Genomic DNA, 18,685 nt, shown 5'->3' on the forward strand with positions numbered 1-18,685 from the left:
TCATTCTTCTGGGCCTCTCATAATGCACATGTTGGTCTCTTTGATCTGTCCTATAGGTTCCTTAGGCTTTTTTCACTTTTCTTCATTGTTTTTTTCTTTCTGCTCTTCAGACTGTAATTTCAATTTGGGCCTTGTTACTGCTAGTGAAAGTCCTGACTCTGCCAGTTCTCATCTTGAGAGGGGGTAGGTGACAGGGTACCTCGTTACTTCCTGATAGGATAGAATTTCAGGCTCCCTACTTAGCCTTTTCTCACATCACCTTAGCTGGGTTGCTGCAGTGGGGCACCTCATTGCAGCCAGGCCAACGTAAGAGTCTAGGCTCTCCACTTGTCCTTTTCTTGTGTGGGTGGGTTTAGTGCCACATTGTTACTGTGGTGTTTGGATCGAGTAGAGGGGCTATTGACCAAAAGTTTTCTGTTTTTCTATGCCATAATTCGAATTGTATTTCTCCTGTAGCTATGTCATTTTCTGTTGCTGGTTTTAAGATTTTTTTGTCATTTTTATTCAAATTTTAATTTTATTTAAAATTTTCAGGAATTTGTGATAATATTGTGATTCTTTCAGTTTATCCTTTCTGGGGTTTGCTCACCTTCTTTTATCTGTAGGTTTGTATCTTCTGCCTAATTTGCAATGTTTTCAGACATTTCTTTGAGTACTTTTTCAGCCCTATCTTCTTCCTCTCCCTCCAGGACTATAGTGACTTTTATTCTTTGTTGAAAAAGGCTAACTAGGGAGCCTGAACTTCTATATATTTTTTTAGTCCTACAGATCCCTGAGGCTCTGTTCTTTTTTATTTTTTCCATCCAAGTCTGTTTTCTTTCAGTTCAGTTTGAATAATTTCTATATTTCCCTTCAATGATTCTTTCTTCTCTCTTCTCCATTCTGCTGTTGGTTGGGGTTTACTAATAATTTTTTTAGAATGGTGTTTTTTGTTTTTGGGTTTTTTTTTCAGTTTTAGAGGTAGAGTTTAGTGATTCATTAGTTGCACGTAACACCCAGTGCTCATTACATCAAGTGCCCTCCTTACATCAAGTGCCCTCCTTAATGCCCATCCCCCAGTTACCTCATCCCCCACCCGCGTCCCCTCCAGCAACCCTCAGTTTGTTTTCTATAGTTAAGAGTTAGAATGGTGTTAATGTTACAGAAAAGCTAAGCAGATGGTACAGAGTTCTCATGTGATGGTCTTTTATTGATACCTTAAATCAGTAAGGTAACATTTGTTGCAATTAATGAACTGGCATTAATATATTTGTTATTATGTAAAGCCTGTACTTTATTCAGATTTCCTTAACTTTTATATAATGTCCACTTTCTGTTCCAGGATCCCATCTAGGATACCACATTATATCCAGTAATCATGTTACCTTAGGCTAGTCTTGGTTATGACATTTTCTCAGACTTCTGTTGTTTTCGATGACCTTGACAGTTTTTAGGATTTAGGTATATTGTAAGATGCCCCTCTGTTGGAATTTGTCTGAAGTTTTCTCATCATTAGACGGATTGGAGTTACAGGTTTTTAGGAGGGATGTTACAGAGGTGTTTACTTTTTACACTGCCATTTTCATCACATCATAAGAGTACATCTATCAACATGATTTAAAATGACTGTTGAAGTTGATGTTGATCACCTGCTGCAGTAGCATTTGTCGGGATTCTGCATTGTAAAGTTTCCACCCCATTTCCATGTTGTACTCTTTTTTTTCCTTTTTTGGAGAGAGAGAGAGTGTGTGCCCAGCAGGGGAAAGGAGCAAAGGATGAGGGGGAGAGAGAGAGAGAGAATCTTAAGCAGGCTCCATGCCTTGTGCTAAGCCTGAGGCACGGCCCTGAGATCAGGACCTGAGCTGAAATCAAGAGTCCACCCTTAACCAACTGAGTCACCCAGGCTCTCCCCTTGGGAGCACTTTCACTTGGCTCCTGTGTTCTTTTGACATACCCTATCCATTGATTTTTAAAATTTGTTACTGATTTTTTTCAGTCCTAGAATTTCCATTTTGTTCTTCTTTATATCTTCTATTTTTTTATATGAATTTCTGTTTTTCGTTGTTAAGTGTATTTTTATTCTTTGTTGAAACATTTTTATCATGGCTGCTTTAAAAATCTTTGTCGTAATTCTAACATCTCTGTACTTTCATTGTTAGTATCTACTGATTGTCTTTTTCCATTTATTTTTATTTTTTTATTATTTTTTAAAGATTTTATTTATTTGAGAGAGAGAGAGAGAGCAACAGAGGTGTGAAGGGCAGAGGGAGAAGCAGACTCCCTACTGAACAGAGAGTTCGATGCAGGAATCGATTCTGGGGCTCCAGGATCATGACCTGAGCTGAAGGCAGACAACTAACCAGCTGAGCCACCCAGGCACCCATCTTTTTACATTTAAATTCTTGTTTTTCTGGGTTTTGATAGGATACGTGATTTTTTTTTTTTAATCGAAGCCTGGAAATTTTGGGTATTATGTTACTATATTCTGGATCTTAGATAAACCTTCTGCTTTAGCTGGTTTTATTTGACACTGCTGTGGTAGGGGTAGGAAGGCCTAGCCTCAGTTTTGACAGGTATAGGTTGAAATCCGGGCTGTCCATTTGGCCTCTCTTGACACCCATTGAGGTGGGAGGAGCTCCTTGTTATTGCTGGATGAGGGTAGAATTCTGGTTCCCCTCTGGGCTTTGGCTGATCCACCCTAACTGGGAGGAGTAGGATTATCTCCTTACTGCTCCCTACAGCTATGTATCCACTGACACCAAATGATTCCATTCTAGTGGATATAGAAAATATTTTTTACACTATCATTAAATGAAATAATTATTTAAAAAGTTTTTTATCTTTTATTCTGTAAAATATTATTTTCATGTTTAATTCATATATTGCATGTTCATAGTTTACAAGTAAATAAATGGAAATCCATGTATACATTGTTACTTGACAAAGGGACACAATCAGACATGTTTGGAGATCACTATACAAGATGCTATAGTGAATGTCTTTTCCTATAGCCTGGGGGAACTAAAACTCTATGGTGATCTTTTCTTACCCTTGCCCTCCCCTCCCCTGTTTGTTTCTAACATTTAACTTGGCTGCCATTGTTTATATCCCCATTGCTGAATTAGTTTCTGGAATATACTGATACAGGTAATTAATAATCTAGATCCTGGAGTGGAGACTATATACTTAACACTTCTCTTTCAATATTTTATTTTCCACTTTCTTGCATAATATTTTGACTTTAATGGAAAGCAGGATGCTTTATGCAAGGAGTAAAGATGTAAAGTATTATGTGCTGTAAACTGTCATGTGCTCTAAAAAGAGTTTCCAGAACAACCCATTTGCCAATAATGAAAACTGTACCTGCATAATCTTCAAATCACTTAATTTAGAATGCTTTGAGGTACCATAGGCTGTAATGAGATCTTAGAATATGTTGTCATCTAAGAGAAATAAGTAATTTTTTTTGGCTAGGTCTACTTAGAAGCAAGTAAGTTTAAGGGTCTATTTATATTTATAATTTGTTACCTGTTATTGTTTTATCATTAAATGATTTTTTTCCTATAGGATAATTAAAATAATTTAATAATGGCAGTGGGGATAGAACAGATAGGCATTTTTTGTTTTTTAAGATTTTATTTATTTATTTTGAGAAAGAGAGAACAGCTGGGAGAGGGGCAGAGGCAGAGGGAGAGGGAGGCGCAGACTCGCCGCTGAGCAGGGAGCCTGAAGCAGGGCTCAATCCCAGGACCCCGGGCCGAAGGCAGACTCTTAACTGACTTGAGCCAGCCAGGCACCCCCCAGATAGGCATTTTTAAAAGTCGGAATGAGTTTGTAAGACACAAACAGATAATTAAGAATCAACTTTGACAGATTGCTTATTTACCTTTCAATTAAGCAGCCTTTTTTTATATGTTTTTTTTTTAAAGTCTTTTAAAATATTTTTTTAGGTAGGTAGCCATCCAAGCTTCCTGAAGGAGGTTCGAGACCACATGCAGGACTCTTTCTTAATGCAGCCTGAGGTAAGCAGGACTGTAGCTGTGGTTAGCCCTTGACAATTTCATGTACTGCTACTGTCTTTATTATGTAACTGAAAAATCATGTGCATTTTGAAGTATATTAAAATTTATGAACTAAAAATATGTCAGATGATAATTTTTTCCTTATGTTATCGTAGGTAAACTTTATTTCACAAATTTTACATGTATTGTGATTTATTTAATTTGCTTTTAGGTATTTTTATTAAAAATTATCTTCAGATAAAAAATTTATGCGCAGTACCTTGTCCACAATAGGCATTTACCTACGATATAAAAGGTCCTCTCTTTTGTGCCTACCTGAAAGATATTAAAAACCCTTTATTTTTTAAAAATTTCCAAACTCCTATTCCTTTATCCAGATGAATAGATTAGTACATAAATACGTGGATAATAAATGTATACAATTAATAATTTTAACTGTAGTACAAGGAATTCATATTGACCTACTACTGCTATATATGATTGATCTAAATACCTTATTCACATTTTAAAACATTAATGTCCCTTGCAGCAAATGGAAAAAAAATTACTTCTTGTTTAGGATCCAATCCTGGATTATAGGCCATTATTTCTTTAAAAATATTTGTCTTTTCCCCCCTTTCCTTCTTCTGAGACCCTAATTCCGGATATATTAGATTTCCTGCTATTGTCCCATGGTCCCTGTGGCTCTATTATTTATTGGTTTTCTTTTTTTGGTCTTTTTTTTTTTCTGCATTTTGGAGAGTGTCTATTGTTGTATCTTTAATTTTACTAATCTTTTCTGATACACTCTTAGTCCCATATGGTTTATTTTATGTCTCAGATCTTGTATTTCTCATCTCTAGAAGTTCCATCTGGGTCTTTTTTATATCTTCTATTCCTTTCCTCATTATGTTCATGTTTTCCTGTACTGCTTTCTTGAATATATCAGCATATTTATCATAGCTCTTTTAAAATTTTTGCCTACTATTTTCTTAGCTGTCATTTCTAGATCTGTTTCCACAGCTTGATTTTTTAACTTTCTATATAATGAGTTATATTATGTTTTGTGGAATGTTTAAAAGCCATTGTTTCATATCTTTTGTGTAGCTTTCTGGTTTTTTAAAAGTGGGAGATTAAATCTAGTCTATCATAGCTGGGGTTGGAAGTCCTGTCTGCTTTAATCTGAAATAGTTCCCTAGTCTTTGTCTTTCATGACCTTGACATTTTTGAATACTATAGGACATTTAGTAGAGTGCCTCTCAATTTCAAGTACATCAAGCTTTTATCTCTTGAGTACTTTCCCATGTGGTTCACTCACTTGGTCAAAATATAGTAAAAGAAATGTATTACATACAATGTAAAAGAATAAATTAGGGGGAAGTTTTATTTAAAATCATGTGATGATTAATTTTGATATTCATATAGAATTGGGTAAAATTTAAATGTAAGGTACCAATTTTCAATGAGTAGACTGAAAATGAGCCAATTTGCCATAAACTCCCTATTATATTTACCTTTACCTTACCAGTATCTTGTTTTAATTAGTTCTACCTTATTCTTCTTCACTGAATTTGTAAGTAGGTTTATTTTCTCCCATGTCTGCATGGGGAATATAATAATTGTGAATTTGTTACAATTAATTTCATTTTTAACTCACTCAATGTATATTTATAGGATGAATGAAATTTAAATATTTTGATTGTTTACACATAAAACAGAAAACATGGCATGAACGGATATTTCTTTTTTTACTAATGTTCTTTCATTAAATGGGTCCTTTTATTTTTGAAGTGGTGGCTGTGTTAAAATATTTTCAATATTAATGATTCTATCTTTCTGATAGTACTTTCTCATTCTCTTCAGATAAAAGTATTTGTCAGTGTGGACCAGTTGCTTAGCTCCTTGTTTACTTGACCCAATTCAACTGGTCTACTTTTTATTGGTACGTCTTAAAACTTACTAATTACTTAACCATTCTGCCAATAAAATTGTCAACTTGAAGGATGTTTCTAATAAGTTAAAAAAAAAAATCTAATCCAGGATTAGATTAGATGGTTGGACTTCATTTATATTGATAAAAGAATTCTTGATGGGTGCTGCTACATGCAGGTCTTGTACAAACATGTGAGAGCTGCTTTTTCTCTTTGTAATCCTGTGATCTAATGGCAAGTGTCCTGATATTTTTAGTATTCCTAATTTGTACTGTGATGCCAGATTTTAAAAATTCTTTTTTCTTTCATTGTCTTATTGATGTGTTTTCTTTGACTCTTTTCCCATTATGAAAATTTGAATTATTACATAGGCCTTAGGAAAGTATTTTGTCATTTCAAGCAAAAAACCAGCATTCTCCTCTAATGTCTTTGTAACACTGGGAAAGTCATAATTAGACTTAATAGGTTTGCAGTTATTCTTTTCTGTTCCTTGTTACCATTCTTTTACTGTTGATAAGTATTTCTTTTTGCAGTGTGTGAGAGATTGAAGAATGGGTTCATTTCCACTTTGAAAAGTAAAACTTAGGACTTCCGCAAAGTGATATTTAAGTAAATGGGGAATAGGCAGCCTTGCTTATTTTTTATGGTATCATAAAAATATTTTTTTTATGGTACCAGTTATGTTTTTCTATAAAGTTTTTTTTTTCTTTTTTTGATGTTGATGTTAGTTATTTGTTTTCGGTTATTTTACTTTCAATTTATTACCTTTATTTTCTAAAATCCTGTGGCGCTCATGAAATTTGTCCATGCAGTTTACCCATTTTGTTATTTTTGGCCTAACTGTCATCTTCCCTGACATCTATTAGTCATCCATTCATGGAACATTTTGAGGCCTTTTAATATCATTATATTGTACTAGATGCTGTTGGGTATGATGATGAATAAAATAATCTCAACATCAGGTGGAAAGATGGTTATAATTATTTTGTAATATGATATGTGATATTTGATTTAGCAGCTTTTGATAGTTGTGTAACCACTCAGAAGAGAGAGCAAATACAAGTTGCACATTTTAAAGACTTGCTTTTCTTTATGTTTGATTTCTAATTGTGACTATCATGTTTTTAATACAAATACACCAGTTCATCTGCTGTATTTGTATTTTTGTAAGACTATATTTCAGTAATACTGCTTTTGTCTAGTAATTTTCAAAGTGTATCTCCTTTGGTCTTACCATTATATATTTTACCTTGTTTCTTTGAATTACGTGTTGGCAAATATTTACTCTTGCCAGAAGGATTGACTATTCTTATCTATTGACTAATTATTAGCTTTAGTTAATAGCCCAAAATCCTGTTAAATGACATTTTTTTTAGTTTCAAAAAATTTAAAATAATGGTGTTTTATTGTGGTTGAATGAGGTTTTAAACGTACTATACATAGGTGGTTAATTGGTTTTAAGAGAACTTCCAAAAGTTCTTGAGACAACAGCACAGCTCAGTGGAAAAAATATTTAACATCAAATTTTTCCTCTGAAGGACTGTAGTCATTTGATTATTAAGGCTTACACTTTGTAGGTCCATTTAATTTCTTCTATCAAATGACAAAGAAGTGTGTCATGGTAAACAGAAAACACTGTGCCTTTGTTTTTCAGTTTATACTTTACCTGTAGGTGGGGATTTTTTAAAACTAATTAATAGAGAAAACCCTATTTTTTGTAGGAGACTTAGCTGAGATCATTACTTTTGTTTGAACCTGATTTAGCTGAATTGTAGTTAACAGTTTGCATCCAGATGAAGATTTCTGACCCACTAAACCTGATTAGAGATTAACAGAATTGTTTTGCAGAGAAAAGGTGTACTGAAAAATATGATAATTTTTTCTAATTAAATTACAGTTTTCTTAATTATCTTTTTATGTTTCAAATTTTAGAAATATGGAAAACTGACCACTTGTACTGGTTGCCGAACACAGTGCAGGTTTTTTGATATGACTCAGTGTATAGGTCCTAATGGATATATGGAGCCATATTGTTCAACTGCTTGCATGAACAGTCACAAGACAAAATATGCAAAATCACAAAGTAAGTTTCAGGTATTTGGAAAGCTAAAAAGCCTTAATAATATGACTAATTTTTTTTTTTTAAGATTTTATTTATTTGACAGAGAGAGAGACAGCGAGAGAGGGAACACAAGCAGGGAGAGTGGGAGGGGGAGAAGCAGACTTCCCGCGGAGCGGGGAACCCAATGTGGGGCTCAATCCCAGGACCCTCTGGGATCATGACTTGAGCCGAAGGCAGACGCTTAACGACTGAGCCACCCAGGCGCCCCAATAATATGACTAATTTCTTAACTACTCTTTCCGCTAACTTTGTTTTTATACTTGTATTTAACTGTATAAGCAATTTTTATTTATCACATTAAACTTTCTTACTGCAGACCTTTTTTAGTGGTTTTGACCATTCCATATTTCTTTGATTTTCTTTAATTTTAAGTTATTGGTGAAGTTCTGTCCATGTCTGCATTCTTAGTTGAAATTGTTTTTCCTTCCAAAGATCTAAAATTGAGATTGTTTCAGGTATCCATGTATATTTTAGAGACATGATGTTAGAGTCTCTATAATGATATTTTTTAAGGTGCAAATTATCTTGGAAATTAATAAAAGAATAGCTTATAGAAGCTTCCGTTAAAAAAAATTTCCCAGAGGTCAATTAAAATTTTGTTCTAGACTTTTTATCATTTTATAAAGAAATCAGATATGTATCTTTTCTCTTCTAGGTTTGGGAATTATTTGCCATTTTTGTAAGCGAAACTCTTTACCTCAATATCAAGCCACAATGCCAGATGGGAAACTGTATAACTTTTGCAATTCCAGTTGTGTGGCTAAATTTCAGGTTTGTTATTTATTTTGGATAACTCTCACTCCCAATAAAATACACGTAGAAGATAAACAGTGTAATATGCTTTATCTTTATTAAATGTGCTAACTTGTATGTAGTTTGTTGAGGGTCAAACTGCAGGGTGGAGATTATAGAGTCATAGTAGTAGACATAGCTGCAGCAGCTCACTACTTAGCATGGATAATCTAATTGACTTTTTAATTGTTTATGGTAGAGACTTAAAGGAAAATAAATTTTAGTATAATTGAGCTCAGTGCCTGATGTGTACTATATTCTTAGTCAATGGTTTTAGTAATATGTGACTTTTAAGGGGAATTCTGTTTTATGATAAATGGATGAAGGACATAGGTATATTTAGCCTGGAAGTGATGAGCATAAATGTTTTCTTCATATATTAGAAATACGCCATGTAAAACGGGGATGGGACTTGGTACAGTAGACCCTAATTTAATATAAGATCACTTTAGGGAGACCCTTTTCATTTTCGTAAACGTAAAGAACTTTCTGGCATAGTTCTTTAAAGTTGGATTATGGATAATCTTAGAAGGTAGTATTACTGCAAGTGTTCAAACTTAAATTCATTGACTACTTGGAATAGTTGAAAAGGGAATTTAGCATTAGTTAAGTGGTGTGAGTAGGTAGGTTTACCTTGCTGTAGGTGAAAATTTTCAAGGTACTCAAAGGTTCAGACCAGTGCATAAAGCAGTGCTTCATGATAATCTTCCAACAGTTCTACAGTGCTGCAGACACTGCGTACTGTTATTTATTTATTTATATTTTTTTTAAAAAAGATTTTATTTATTTATTTGACACACAGAGAGACAGCAAGAGAGGGAACATGAGCAGGGGGAGTGGGAGAGGGAGAAGCAGGCCTCCCGCCAAGCAGGGAGCCCGATGCAGGGCTCGATCCCAGGACCCTGGGATCATGACCTGAGCTGAAGGCAGACGCTTAACGACTGAGCCACCCATGCGCCCTGTTCTGTGTTATTTAAATTGAAAATGTAGTCCATTAAGTATGTTAGAGTAGTTACAACCATTATTAGCATTTAAATTGAGGTAGTTTTTAATTTAGCCAGGTGAATGTTGTTTTTATTAATACATCCTTGACTGAATTTAGGTAATAAACCATTTTCAAGACTAAACTTTTATTTTGGAAGTTGGGATCATGGCCATTGATACATCCTTAGAGTGGTAAATACTGCTTCCGACTTGTTGGCTTTTCTTAAACTAGAAGTTAAGGAGTAAGGATTAATTAGATGAGAGAACAGTAGTTAGTGTCTTTGGCATGCTGCTTCTCAGATTTCAACTTTATTTTTGATGTTGGTAAACTGTAAATGCTAACAGAAAATGTTTTAACTACTTTTTTTATTTAACTGAAACTTGTATTACCCATGATTTGAAGAGACAATTTGTATATGTACATTGTATATTTTAAAGAAACACTTAATGTAGACTGTTATTTCTGGGGAATGTATCCAGATAAGTGTTGGCAGCCTCATCACTGTAACTCTGCATAAAAGTGATACAAAGAATAGAAAAGCAGCATTTTTTCCCTTTATCTTAAAACACACCATAGATTTTGAATTTTATGTTTTCATTAGATGATGTTTCCATTTCATAATAAGGTAATAGGATAGTATTCATTTATTTTGAAAGAATAGTTAACCTTAATGGACTTACACAGTTTTTTTTGAAACATCAGGGCACAGTTGGTTTTTATTTAAAAAATGTATTCACCTAATAGTGACCTATCTTAAATCTGCATGTTTTCTTTTTTAACAAATTTTAATTGTGTTGTACAATGTATGCAGAAGTTTTAAAAAATGATAAGGTTTTTTGTATAAAGATTCTTTCCTCTCTCCACTGCACCCCTGAAAAATTTTTTAACTTATACACATTCAAAAGATTATATGTAATGTGTAATATATATTAGAGAATGATAAATATCAGCATACTCACCACTCAGGTTACAAATTAGAACAAAACTTTTTTTTTAAAGATAGATTTATTTTAGAGAGAGAGATACCGCACCACCCACAGACACCCCCCCAAGCACCATCCCCCCCCAGAACCCCCCCACACCCCAGCATGGATGTGTGTGGGCATGCCTGAGTGGGAGGGGGGAGGGGCAGAGGGATAGGGAAAGAGAAAATCTCAAGCAGACTCCCTGCTAAGGGCAGAGTCTTATGCGAGGCTGGATCCCACAACCCTGAGATCATGACCTGAGTGGAAACCAAGAGTTGGATGCTCAACTGACTGAGCCACCCAGGTGCCCCTAGAACAAAACTTTTTAAGCCCGTGTATGCTTATATCTTTCCTTTTTTTTTTTTGAAGATTTTATTTATTTATTTGACAGAGAGAGACACAGCAAGAGAGGGAACACAAGCAGGGGGAGTGGGAGAGGGAGAGGTGGGCTTCCCGGGGCTTGATCCCAGGACCTTGGGATCATGACCTGAGCCGAAGGCAGATGCTTAACGACTGAGCCACCCAGGGGCCCTGCTTATATCTTTTCTTATTCTGTAAATTGTTTTAACTTTTTAAAATGTAATAAAACTAAAATTATTGGTATCAATTCCAGTCTGTAAATCTTTTTTCCCCTAACTTTGTAAAAGAAATGATCAGTTTTAAAAAGTATTATGGGCTGTTTTCACTGATGGAATTAAAATGATAGCAATATTGCATGTGGGACAAATTACTACTTAAAATACCTATTGGAGAGAACTAGGAGCCAGGTTTTTTTTTTTTTAATGTTTAAATACTAGTTCAGAACCTGGTTAACCTTAACTATTATTTGCTCAGGTTTTTTTTAAAGGTAAAAAATAATTTTTGAGCTGTATGATTTTTCCTTTTTCATGTAATTTTAAAATAAGTGGTAGTAATCCTGAATAAAAAATGAATTTCAGTTTCATAAAACTTAGTGTACTAGTAAGTAATTTTTAAATACAAAATTCAGAAATACAATTTTATGTGAGGAAATATTTAAGCAAGAAACATACTATTTTCTGGACATAGTCAAAATTTAACAATAGTTACAAATAATTCTAAAAGTATGTTTTGTTCTTTGTTTTAGGCTCTAAGTATGCAGTCATCTTCAAATGGTCAGTTTGTAGCTCCAAGTGATATACAGTTGAAATGCAACTATTGTAAAAATTCCTTTTGTTCAAAGCCAGAAATCCTGGAATGGGAGGCAAGTCCTATTTTATTATATATATTGTCTTGCTTAAATAAGAGTCTAGTAAAATAATAATGGTGTTTCCATTTGATGACTGATTTCTTAGTGGACAAGGATTAGTTCTTCAGATTTTGTGATGATTGAATTATTTACTTCCTTTTGTGGGAAGAGCATCAACAAAGGATCTGTTTATTAAAGTCATATCCTTTATACATTATATTTGTAATAGTGTACAGGACGTTACTTTGTTTAGCTACATACTTGGAGCATCTGTTTGTACTGTATTTTTCCATTTTACCCCCATCCTTATTAAATATCGTCTGAACTATAATATTTTGTATTGCCTGCTACCTGCACAGATTAGAATCTGTTAGTCATTTACCATGTTGTCATTTAACATTTTATAATTGTTTTAATAAAAGAATCCTAATATAAATGTATTTTATTTTCCCTTTCTCATCACTCTTGCCTTCACCACTTTATTAATTTACTTTGCCATATATTTTTGCCATTAGCAACACCTGATCATTATTTTTTGTTTAAATAAGGGAGCAGTGATGGATGAATGCATGGACGGATGGATTTACAGGTGGACCTGGCTGAAAATTGCTTTCTTGATCAGTGTTCATCTTTGGCCATTCTTTCTTTTCATCTTTTTTGAGGGCATGGAATATGTAATAAAATGGTGTACAAGACATAGTACTAACAGTAGATTGCTTTTGAACTACAATTTTTAGTGGCTATTGGTAAGTCAGTAGCTGAGTCCTAGGAGAAAGGTGATAACCAGAATCTGACTAATGATTACTAAAGTACTTTGGAAATCTAAAATTTCATTATTTTAACACTTTAGTCCCTAGAAAATTATTGAGCATTTAAACCAATTATTCTTGGAGGCTACTGTTGGCACCCAGTGATGATTTTTAGTGACTAACACCCTCTTTAAATCATAGCAGGAAAAATGTTGAAAGTCTAGTAAGAATAAAGGAATAGTAGGGGATGAGGAATGAAATCCATAAGCAAGCACAGAGAATAATGTTATGTAGGGAATAAAGATCCTGCCTAGATTGAATTTTTATAATATTAGATGAAATTGAGGTCCTTTCTACCATCTCCATGTAAATGCTACCTGGCTTTTGTAGTCTTGGTGTTGCTTTTATTTACATGGAGGTTAAGTTTTGGAAGGAGTTAAGAAACACTGTCTATCAAACTGAGAGTTGAGCCTGTCACTCAGGCGATTGAGAATTCAAGGGCCTCTTTCTTCTCATTCCACTGTTGGCAGTTGTATTTTCTTTGTTGCTGTTTTTCCTCTTATAAGTTATATGTCCACAATGGGGCAACTTTCCACTGATTGCCTTATTACTTGAGTTGGTTCCTAGACTCTTTCACCTTCCTTGTCTTGGTCTTCAGCTGTCTTTGCCCCCTGTTAGGTAGATGGATTAGACCTAGTCTATGCCCTCCATAATAACAGAGGGGAAATTATATGCCCTGGGAATTATAACTTGTTTGTGTTTGGCTGGTTTCTGGAAAGTAACTCTGGCTATTGTAGGTTTGGGGCCAGTAGAAATGACTAAATAATGCTAACCTAGCTCCATTCAAGGGAACCAACTCAGTCTAAAGTTTAGCAGCACACTGTATCATGGCCCCGAATTGAATACTTTATGCATAATAGGTCTGTTACTATAAGCGGCGGTAGGAATGTGATTGAGTCTACTTGACTGTACTCATCAAAGAATATTTCTTTTTGAGTGAAACTGATGTTAATGTCATATTTCTCATCTTTTTGTAGTTTACCCATGTTGTATCTTCCATTGCTTTCTTCCCATTTCTCCAGTTCTCTTAGCAACACCAGACTGCCATCTTGTTCTAGTGATACTTTTACAATTTCACTGAGTAATTTTGGGGTAGTTAATGGTATTGAATTTTGTGGAGTTTTTTCTGAGAAAAAAAAAAAAAAGAAATGTATCCCCAAGGATTATCAATCACATTTAACTGGGTAAATGATTTAACTTTGTTTCTGTAAAAGTGACTTGTTTATTTCTTAAACTTGTTCTTGAGGTGGTTGTCATATACTTACCAAGGTTCCCATTGTGCATTTAGAACAAAGTGCATCAATTCTGCAGCAAAACTTGTTCAGATGACTATAAGAAGTTGCATTGCATAGTTACATATTGCGAATACTGTCAAGAGGAGAAGACTCTTCATGAAACAGTAAATTTCTCTGGCGTTAAGAGACCTTTCTGTAGTGAAGGCAAGTGTATATACAGTGTTGTTCATAATTTTTATTAATATTTAATGTTAATTTTTTGCCCAAATATTTTAAATATATAACTACATGTATCCAGAGTAGCTGTACAATTTTAGTGTAGCTGAACAAAAAAAATTGAATTTGATTTTCTACTGACTTGTTTTGTTATTTTAATTTGTAGACCTCTGGGCCTCAAGGTATTTTATCTCTAAAAATTTAAAAACCTTTTTTCCCATTAAAAGGAAGTTTTGAAAATAAAAGCATTATTATATGTCATTTCTAAACATAGAAATTGTGATCTGAAAGTTGATTTTACAAGTGGATTAGAATTATTTTCCATTGGGTTCATTTCCCTGCCCAGCTTTGTGCCTAGCCTACAAAGGTTTTCAGTATACCAGAAAGAAAATCATATGTGGCATTACTACAATGGGAAAATACTTTTAGGTTTTTAATTTGGGATGCCAGGCAAACACTGGCTCTTGTTATTGTATATTCAAGAATTCTTTTCTCCTCTCATTTACACTTTTGCTGCTCTGGTACCAGGCAGCTGATTATAGAAATAAATGCCTGTTCTCATTCTAATTCTCCAGAGATAGGAACCAGGATTGTAACTATGGGTTTGGGGCTCTTGTTATTATCACTTTTCCCCAACTGTCACATTCTTGCTCTAAGCTGGCTTTCAGTTTCTATTCTTTCTTTAGCCCCAGGCACTGAACTCTCCCAGCTTTTCTATCTGCTATCCTCATCTGTCATTTTCCAGTTAGTTCCCCCCGGCCCCCATCCACTTTTTATATGGATTTTTGCTGCTGGTGAGGAGCAAGAAAAAGGTTGGAAAATCCTAAATGCCAGCAGTATTGCATGACCGAAAACTCAAAAGATCTATCAGTCCATTCCATCAGTGCCTTCGTCTGATACATTATACATTTCACATATGAGGTTTTGTATGTAAGAGGGTACTGCTTATAAAACAAGGCATTCCTCTTTTTATAAGTTTAGTTGAGTACATTTCACCTGATGAGAAAGGTAACCATGTTTACTGTTAAGATCATAGCCGTGATGAAAAGTGACATAGTGTTTCATTGAAAAGATTGATTCTGAATTAATTTAACTCCACACCTGAATTTTTATTTAGTGCGAATCTTAGTGATTCATAAGTCTGAATATATTGGTGTTGATGGCTGACATACCTATCCATGATCTTGTACTATTTAGATTATATGGATTTTACTAAAATGAATAGACAAGTAGCAGCAAATAGAGAGTTGACATATAAGAGTATAATTTTCAATTGGAGGGACTTATATCTTTAGGCAGTAAAAGCTTAAAAAGGACATGTGTCTTTTTCCTGTTTAGTAATATATTTTGTGCTTTCTCTAACTGCACCTAGTTTTCTCCTGGAACTTGGCCGAAATAACAAAACATGTAATACCTAGTACTACCATCAAAATCTAATTAGAAAGATAAAGCTTTAATGAAGGTAAAATATTAAAAAGGTTTTTAAATATAGTTCATGATAACAGAAAAGAAGTCATAGGACAGTACTTAAATAATTGCCAAATAAACCAATAGAAAACAATTGCAGTTTGAGTTCACAGATAGGAAAGATTATTTAAAACTAGGTTCAGTAGAATTTGCAGAGGAGGTGTAATTTGAACTCCTTAGTAATGAGTGGGTAGGATTTCAGTAGATATGAGTGCAAGGTCATTCCTGTGTGGCACAGTATGAGTAAAAAGTATGGAAACTTATTTAATTCATATAGAGATATTGTAGAGATTAAGGTTGATATGTAAAATCACTTAAAATAATGCATTCATATAGTAGATAAAAATATTTTATTAAAAGAATAACAAAACATTTTCTCTGAACAAGTCAATAAACCAGTTTTACTTCCCTGAAGGTCCATGTAGGGTGTCAGAGAAAAGAAAGGCTAGAAATTTTGGCTAAAATGCCTGCTTAGTTGAGAACATCTTTAAGTTTTACTCAGTGCTTCTCAACAGTCTACCCTGTTTGATTTCTCTAATGCCTATTTGCGGTGTGTTACTCTATGATACTTCAGCAGGATTATATTTAAATAGCCCAAACAAAATAGTTATGAGATGTTACTAGATTGGAAAGTCTTAGAGCATTATTTGAATGCACATGAGATCTAATAAAATATTCCATGCTCTGTTCCAGTATTTACAGGTTGTTGTTGATTATATTATTCAGTTTTGATCAGAAAAAGAGGACTTATATGTGAACTTATAGACACTTCATAAAGCTAATGATCTGTTTGACTTATAAGCTCTTTCTCACCTCAAAGAATAGTTTTTGATATGTTTTTTTGCTTTAATATTAAAACCTTGTATTTTTCAGGCTGCAAACTATTGTATAAACAGGATTTTGCACGACGTTTAGGATTGAGATGTGTTACTTGCAACTATTGCTCTCAACTGTGTAAGAAGGGAGCAACTAAAGAACTTGATGGTGTCGTGAGAGATTTCTGTAGTGAAGACTGCTGTAAAAAATTTCAGGATTGGTACTACAAGGCGAGTAACTAAAATTTTTTATTATAGCAACTGCTTTATCCAATCTTTAATAAAATATTGCAGTTACTATCATTACAAATATGGTAGCTTATTTATTTAAAAAATGTACATACATTAAACCCTGCCCAGATTATAGAATTCATTAAAATTTTTGTCATTTCAGAAAGTTTTTTGTACAACTTGAAGTAGCATTTTTACTTGTTTTCTAACTTAGCTATTACCCCAAACTAGAATATATCTTTATTTTCAGCAATATAGTTTAACAAAATGGATTATTTCTCTAAAATTTGTGTGTCTTTATTTCACCAAATAGAAAATAGACCATTTTATCAGTTTTGAACATTAGCAGGTAATTGTTTTAGACACTTCGGATGTGTTTTAAAACACTTTGTTCTTTTTTACCTTTATAATTGTGGATCTTTGGAGAGTTTCAGATTGAAAAGACTATATGGATAGAGACCAAAAATATTTAATTTGAAACTGTAAATAAGTGTGTGTGGTTGTCTTATTATAATCTACTTCTAGAAAAGATAAACCACTTTTTTGTCCATTGTGTTGGTTTTTTCCTAGATAAGAAAAATGAGTGTAAATCTGGGCTTTGTTTGGTCAGATATTACCCAAGAAAAAGTTATTAGTTCATATGTCCATAACATGGAAAATCATCTCAATGTTAAAACTTCATTATCGTTGTACTTCTAAAACATGTGAAGACGACATCATCATAACTTCAAAACTGTGAAATATTGCTAAAAGAAACAAAGGGTAAAATGGTTGAAATATGTAGAATATTATTTATTTAGTTCACTTAATGAAAGTGATTAGTGCTAATATTATTTAGGAAAATTACAAGAATTCTTGGTGTAGTTCTTGAATGTTTACAGCTCCACATATCAAGTAACATTTATTAAATTAAAAGAAGATGCTTTCCAAGTTGAAAGAGGTTGTGGAGGCTAAGAGTTTTGGTGCAATTTTAAAATTACTTCATTATTTTACTGTTGCTTCTGACTAATTTGTCTTACAATTAGGGGCGCCTGGGTGGCTCAGTTGGTTAAGCATCCAACTCTTGATTTCAGCTCTGGTCAGGATCTCAGGGTCATGAGGCTCCAAGCTTGGCTTGGAGTCTGCTTGAGATTCTCTCTTTCCCTTTCCTTCTGCCCCTCCCCCGCTCAAGCTCCCGGTCTCTAAAATAATTTAAAAATTTAAAAAATCTTAAAATTAAGGTTCAAATTTTAGAAACACACAGGACAAACATACTAACATCCTCTAACATTTGTTTTAATCTAATCTAACCTGTTGTTCTATTAAAGACAGTAGCAATTTTGAGAAATCACTCAAAATGTTACTTTAATAGCTTATTTAAAAGCTCAGTTTTGTTTAACACATATGAACATTCTCCCCTGTTTGGGAGGTTTTATTTTTGAAAATTTGTTTTGGATTCAAAACAGCAAAGGTATTTAGTGGCTACATTATAAAGATGGGAAAATTCCATTTTATTCTTCCTTTTGGTTACCCTTTTGATCGTTTATTTTATAGTTTGAGAGACAAAAACTGTTACCATATGATAAATATGATTTCTCTGTCATTTTATTGTGCAAATTTCTGCCTAATTGTGTAATTGTGAATCCAGACCTTTAATATTTTAAAATCCTTTTTGGAGGATTTTGTTTTTTTATCCACAGAACACTAAATGTACTTCTGTTTGGCTTCTTTCTTTGAATGATTTCTTCTTGTTTTCTTTTATAGTACTTAAAATAGAGAAGTCTTTTTGTTTTTTTGTTTGTTCTTTTTGGGGGAAGCAAAGAAGTGTTCTTTGGCAAAAGACCATATTACTCTAGATACTGCCATTTGTTCCATTTTGCTATTTATTTTAAAGGATAATTGTGTCTAATGTTTTTATGCAATGTTTAATGATGAAATTTTGGTGAGGCAG

At 33.6% G+C, this 18,685-nt stretch overlaps 1 protein-coding gene across 4 annotated transcripts in view; it reads left to right on the forward strand.

The window, feature by feature from the left end:
* The window catches only part of ZMYM2 (zinc finger MYM-type containing 2), an 86,594-nt gene that overhangs the window by 28,185 nt on the left and 39,724 nt on the right, over positions 1-18,685 (forward strand). For 3 of the 4 annotated variants that reach the window (XR_014143942.1, XM_081815393.1, XM_081815395.1), the window contains 6 exons: positions 3,930-4,001; positions 7,844-7,994; positions 8,689-8,804; positions 11,881-11,997; positions 14,080-14,230; positions 16,583-16,755. Coding sequence is in view for 3 of the 4 variants with exons in the window: in XM_081815393.1 (XP_081671519.1) it covers positions 3,930-4,001; positions 7,844-7,994; positions 8,689-8,804; positions 11,881-11,997; positions 14,080-14,230; positions 16,583-16,755 (780 nt within the window). In the remaining variant the exon portion in view is untranslated. The remainder of the gene's footprint in view (positions 1-3,929; positions 4,002-7,843; positions 7,995-8,688; positions 8,805-11,880; positions 11,998-14,079; positions 14,231-16,582; positions 16,756-18,685) is intronic. The other variant, XM_081815394.1, reaches the window with a different exon arrangement.

The sequence above is a fragment of the Leptonychotes weddellii genome, chromosome 3 (genome assembly GCF_054177405.1).
Source record: "Leptonychotes weddellii isolate Sample4059 chromosome 3, ASM5417740v2, whole genome shotgun sequence".
Lineage (NCBI taxonomy): Eukaryota > Metazoa > Chordata > Mammalia > Carnivora > Phocidae > Leptonychotes > Leptonychotes weddellii.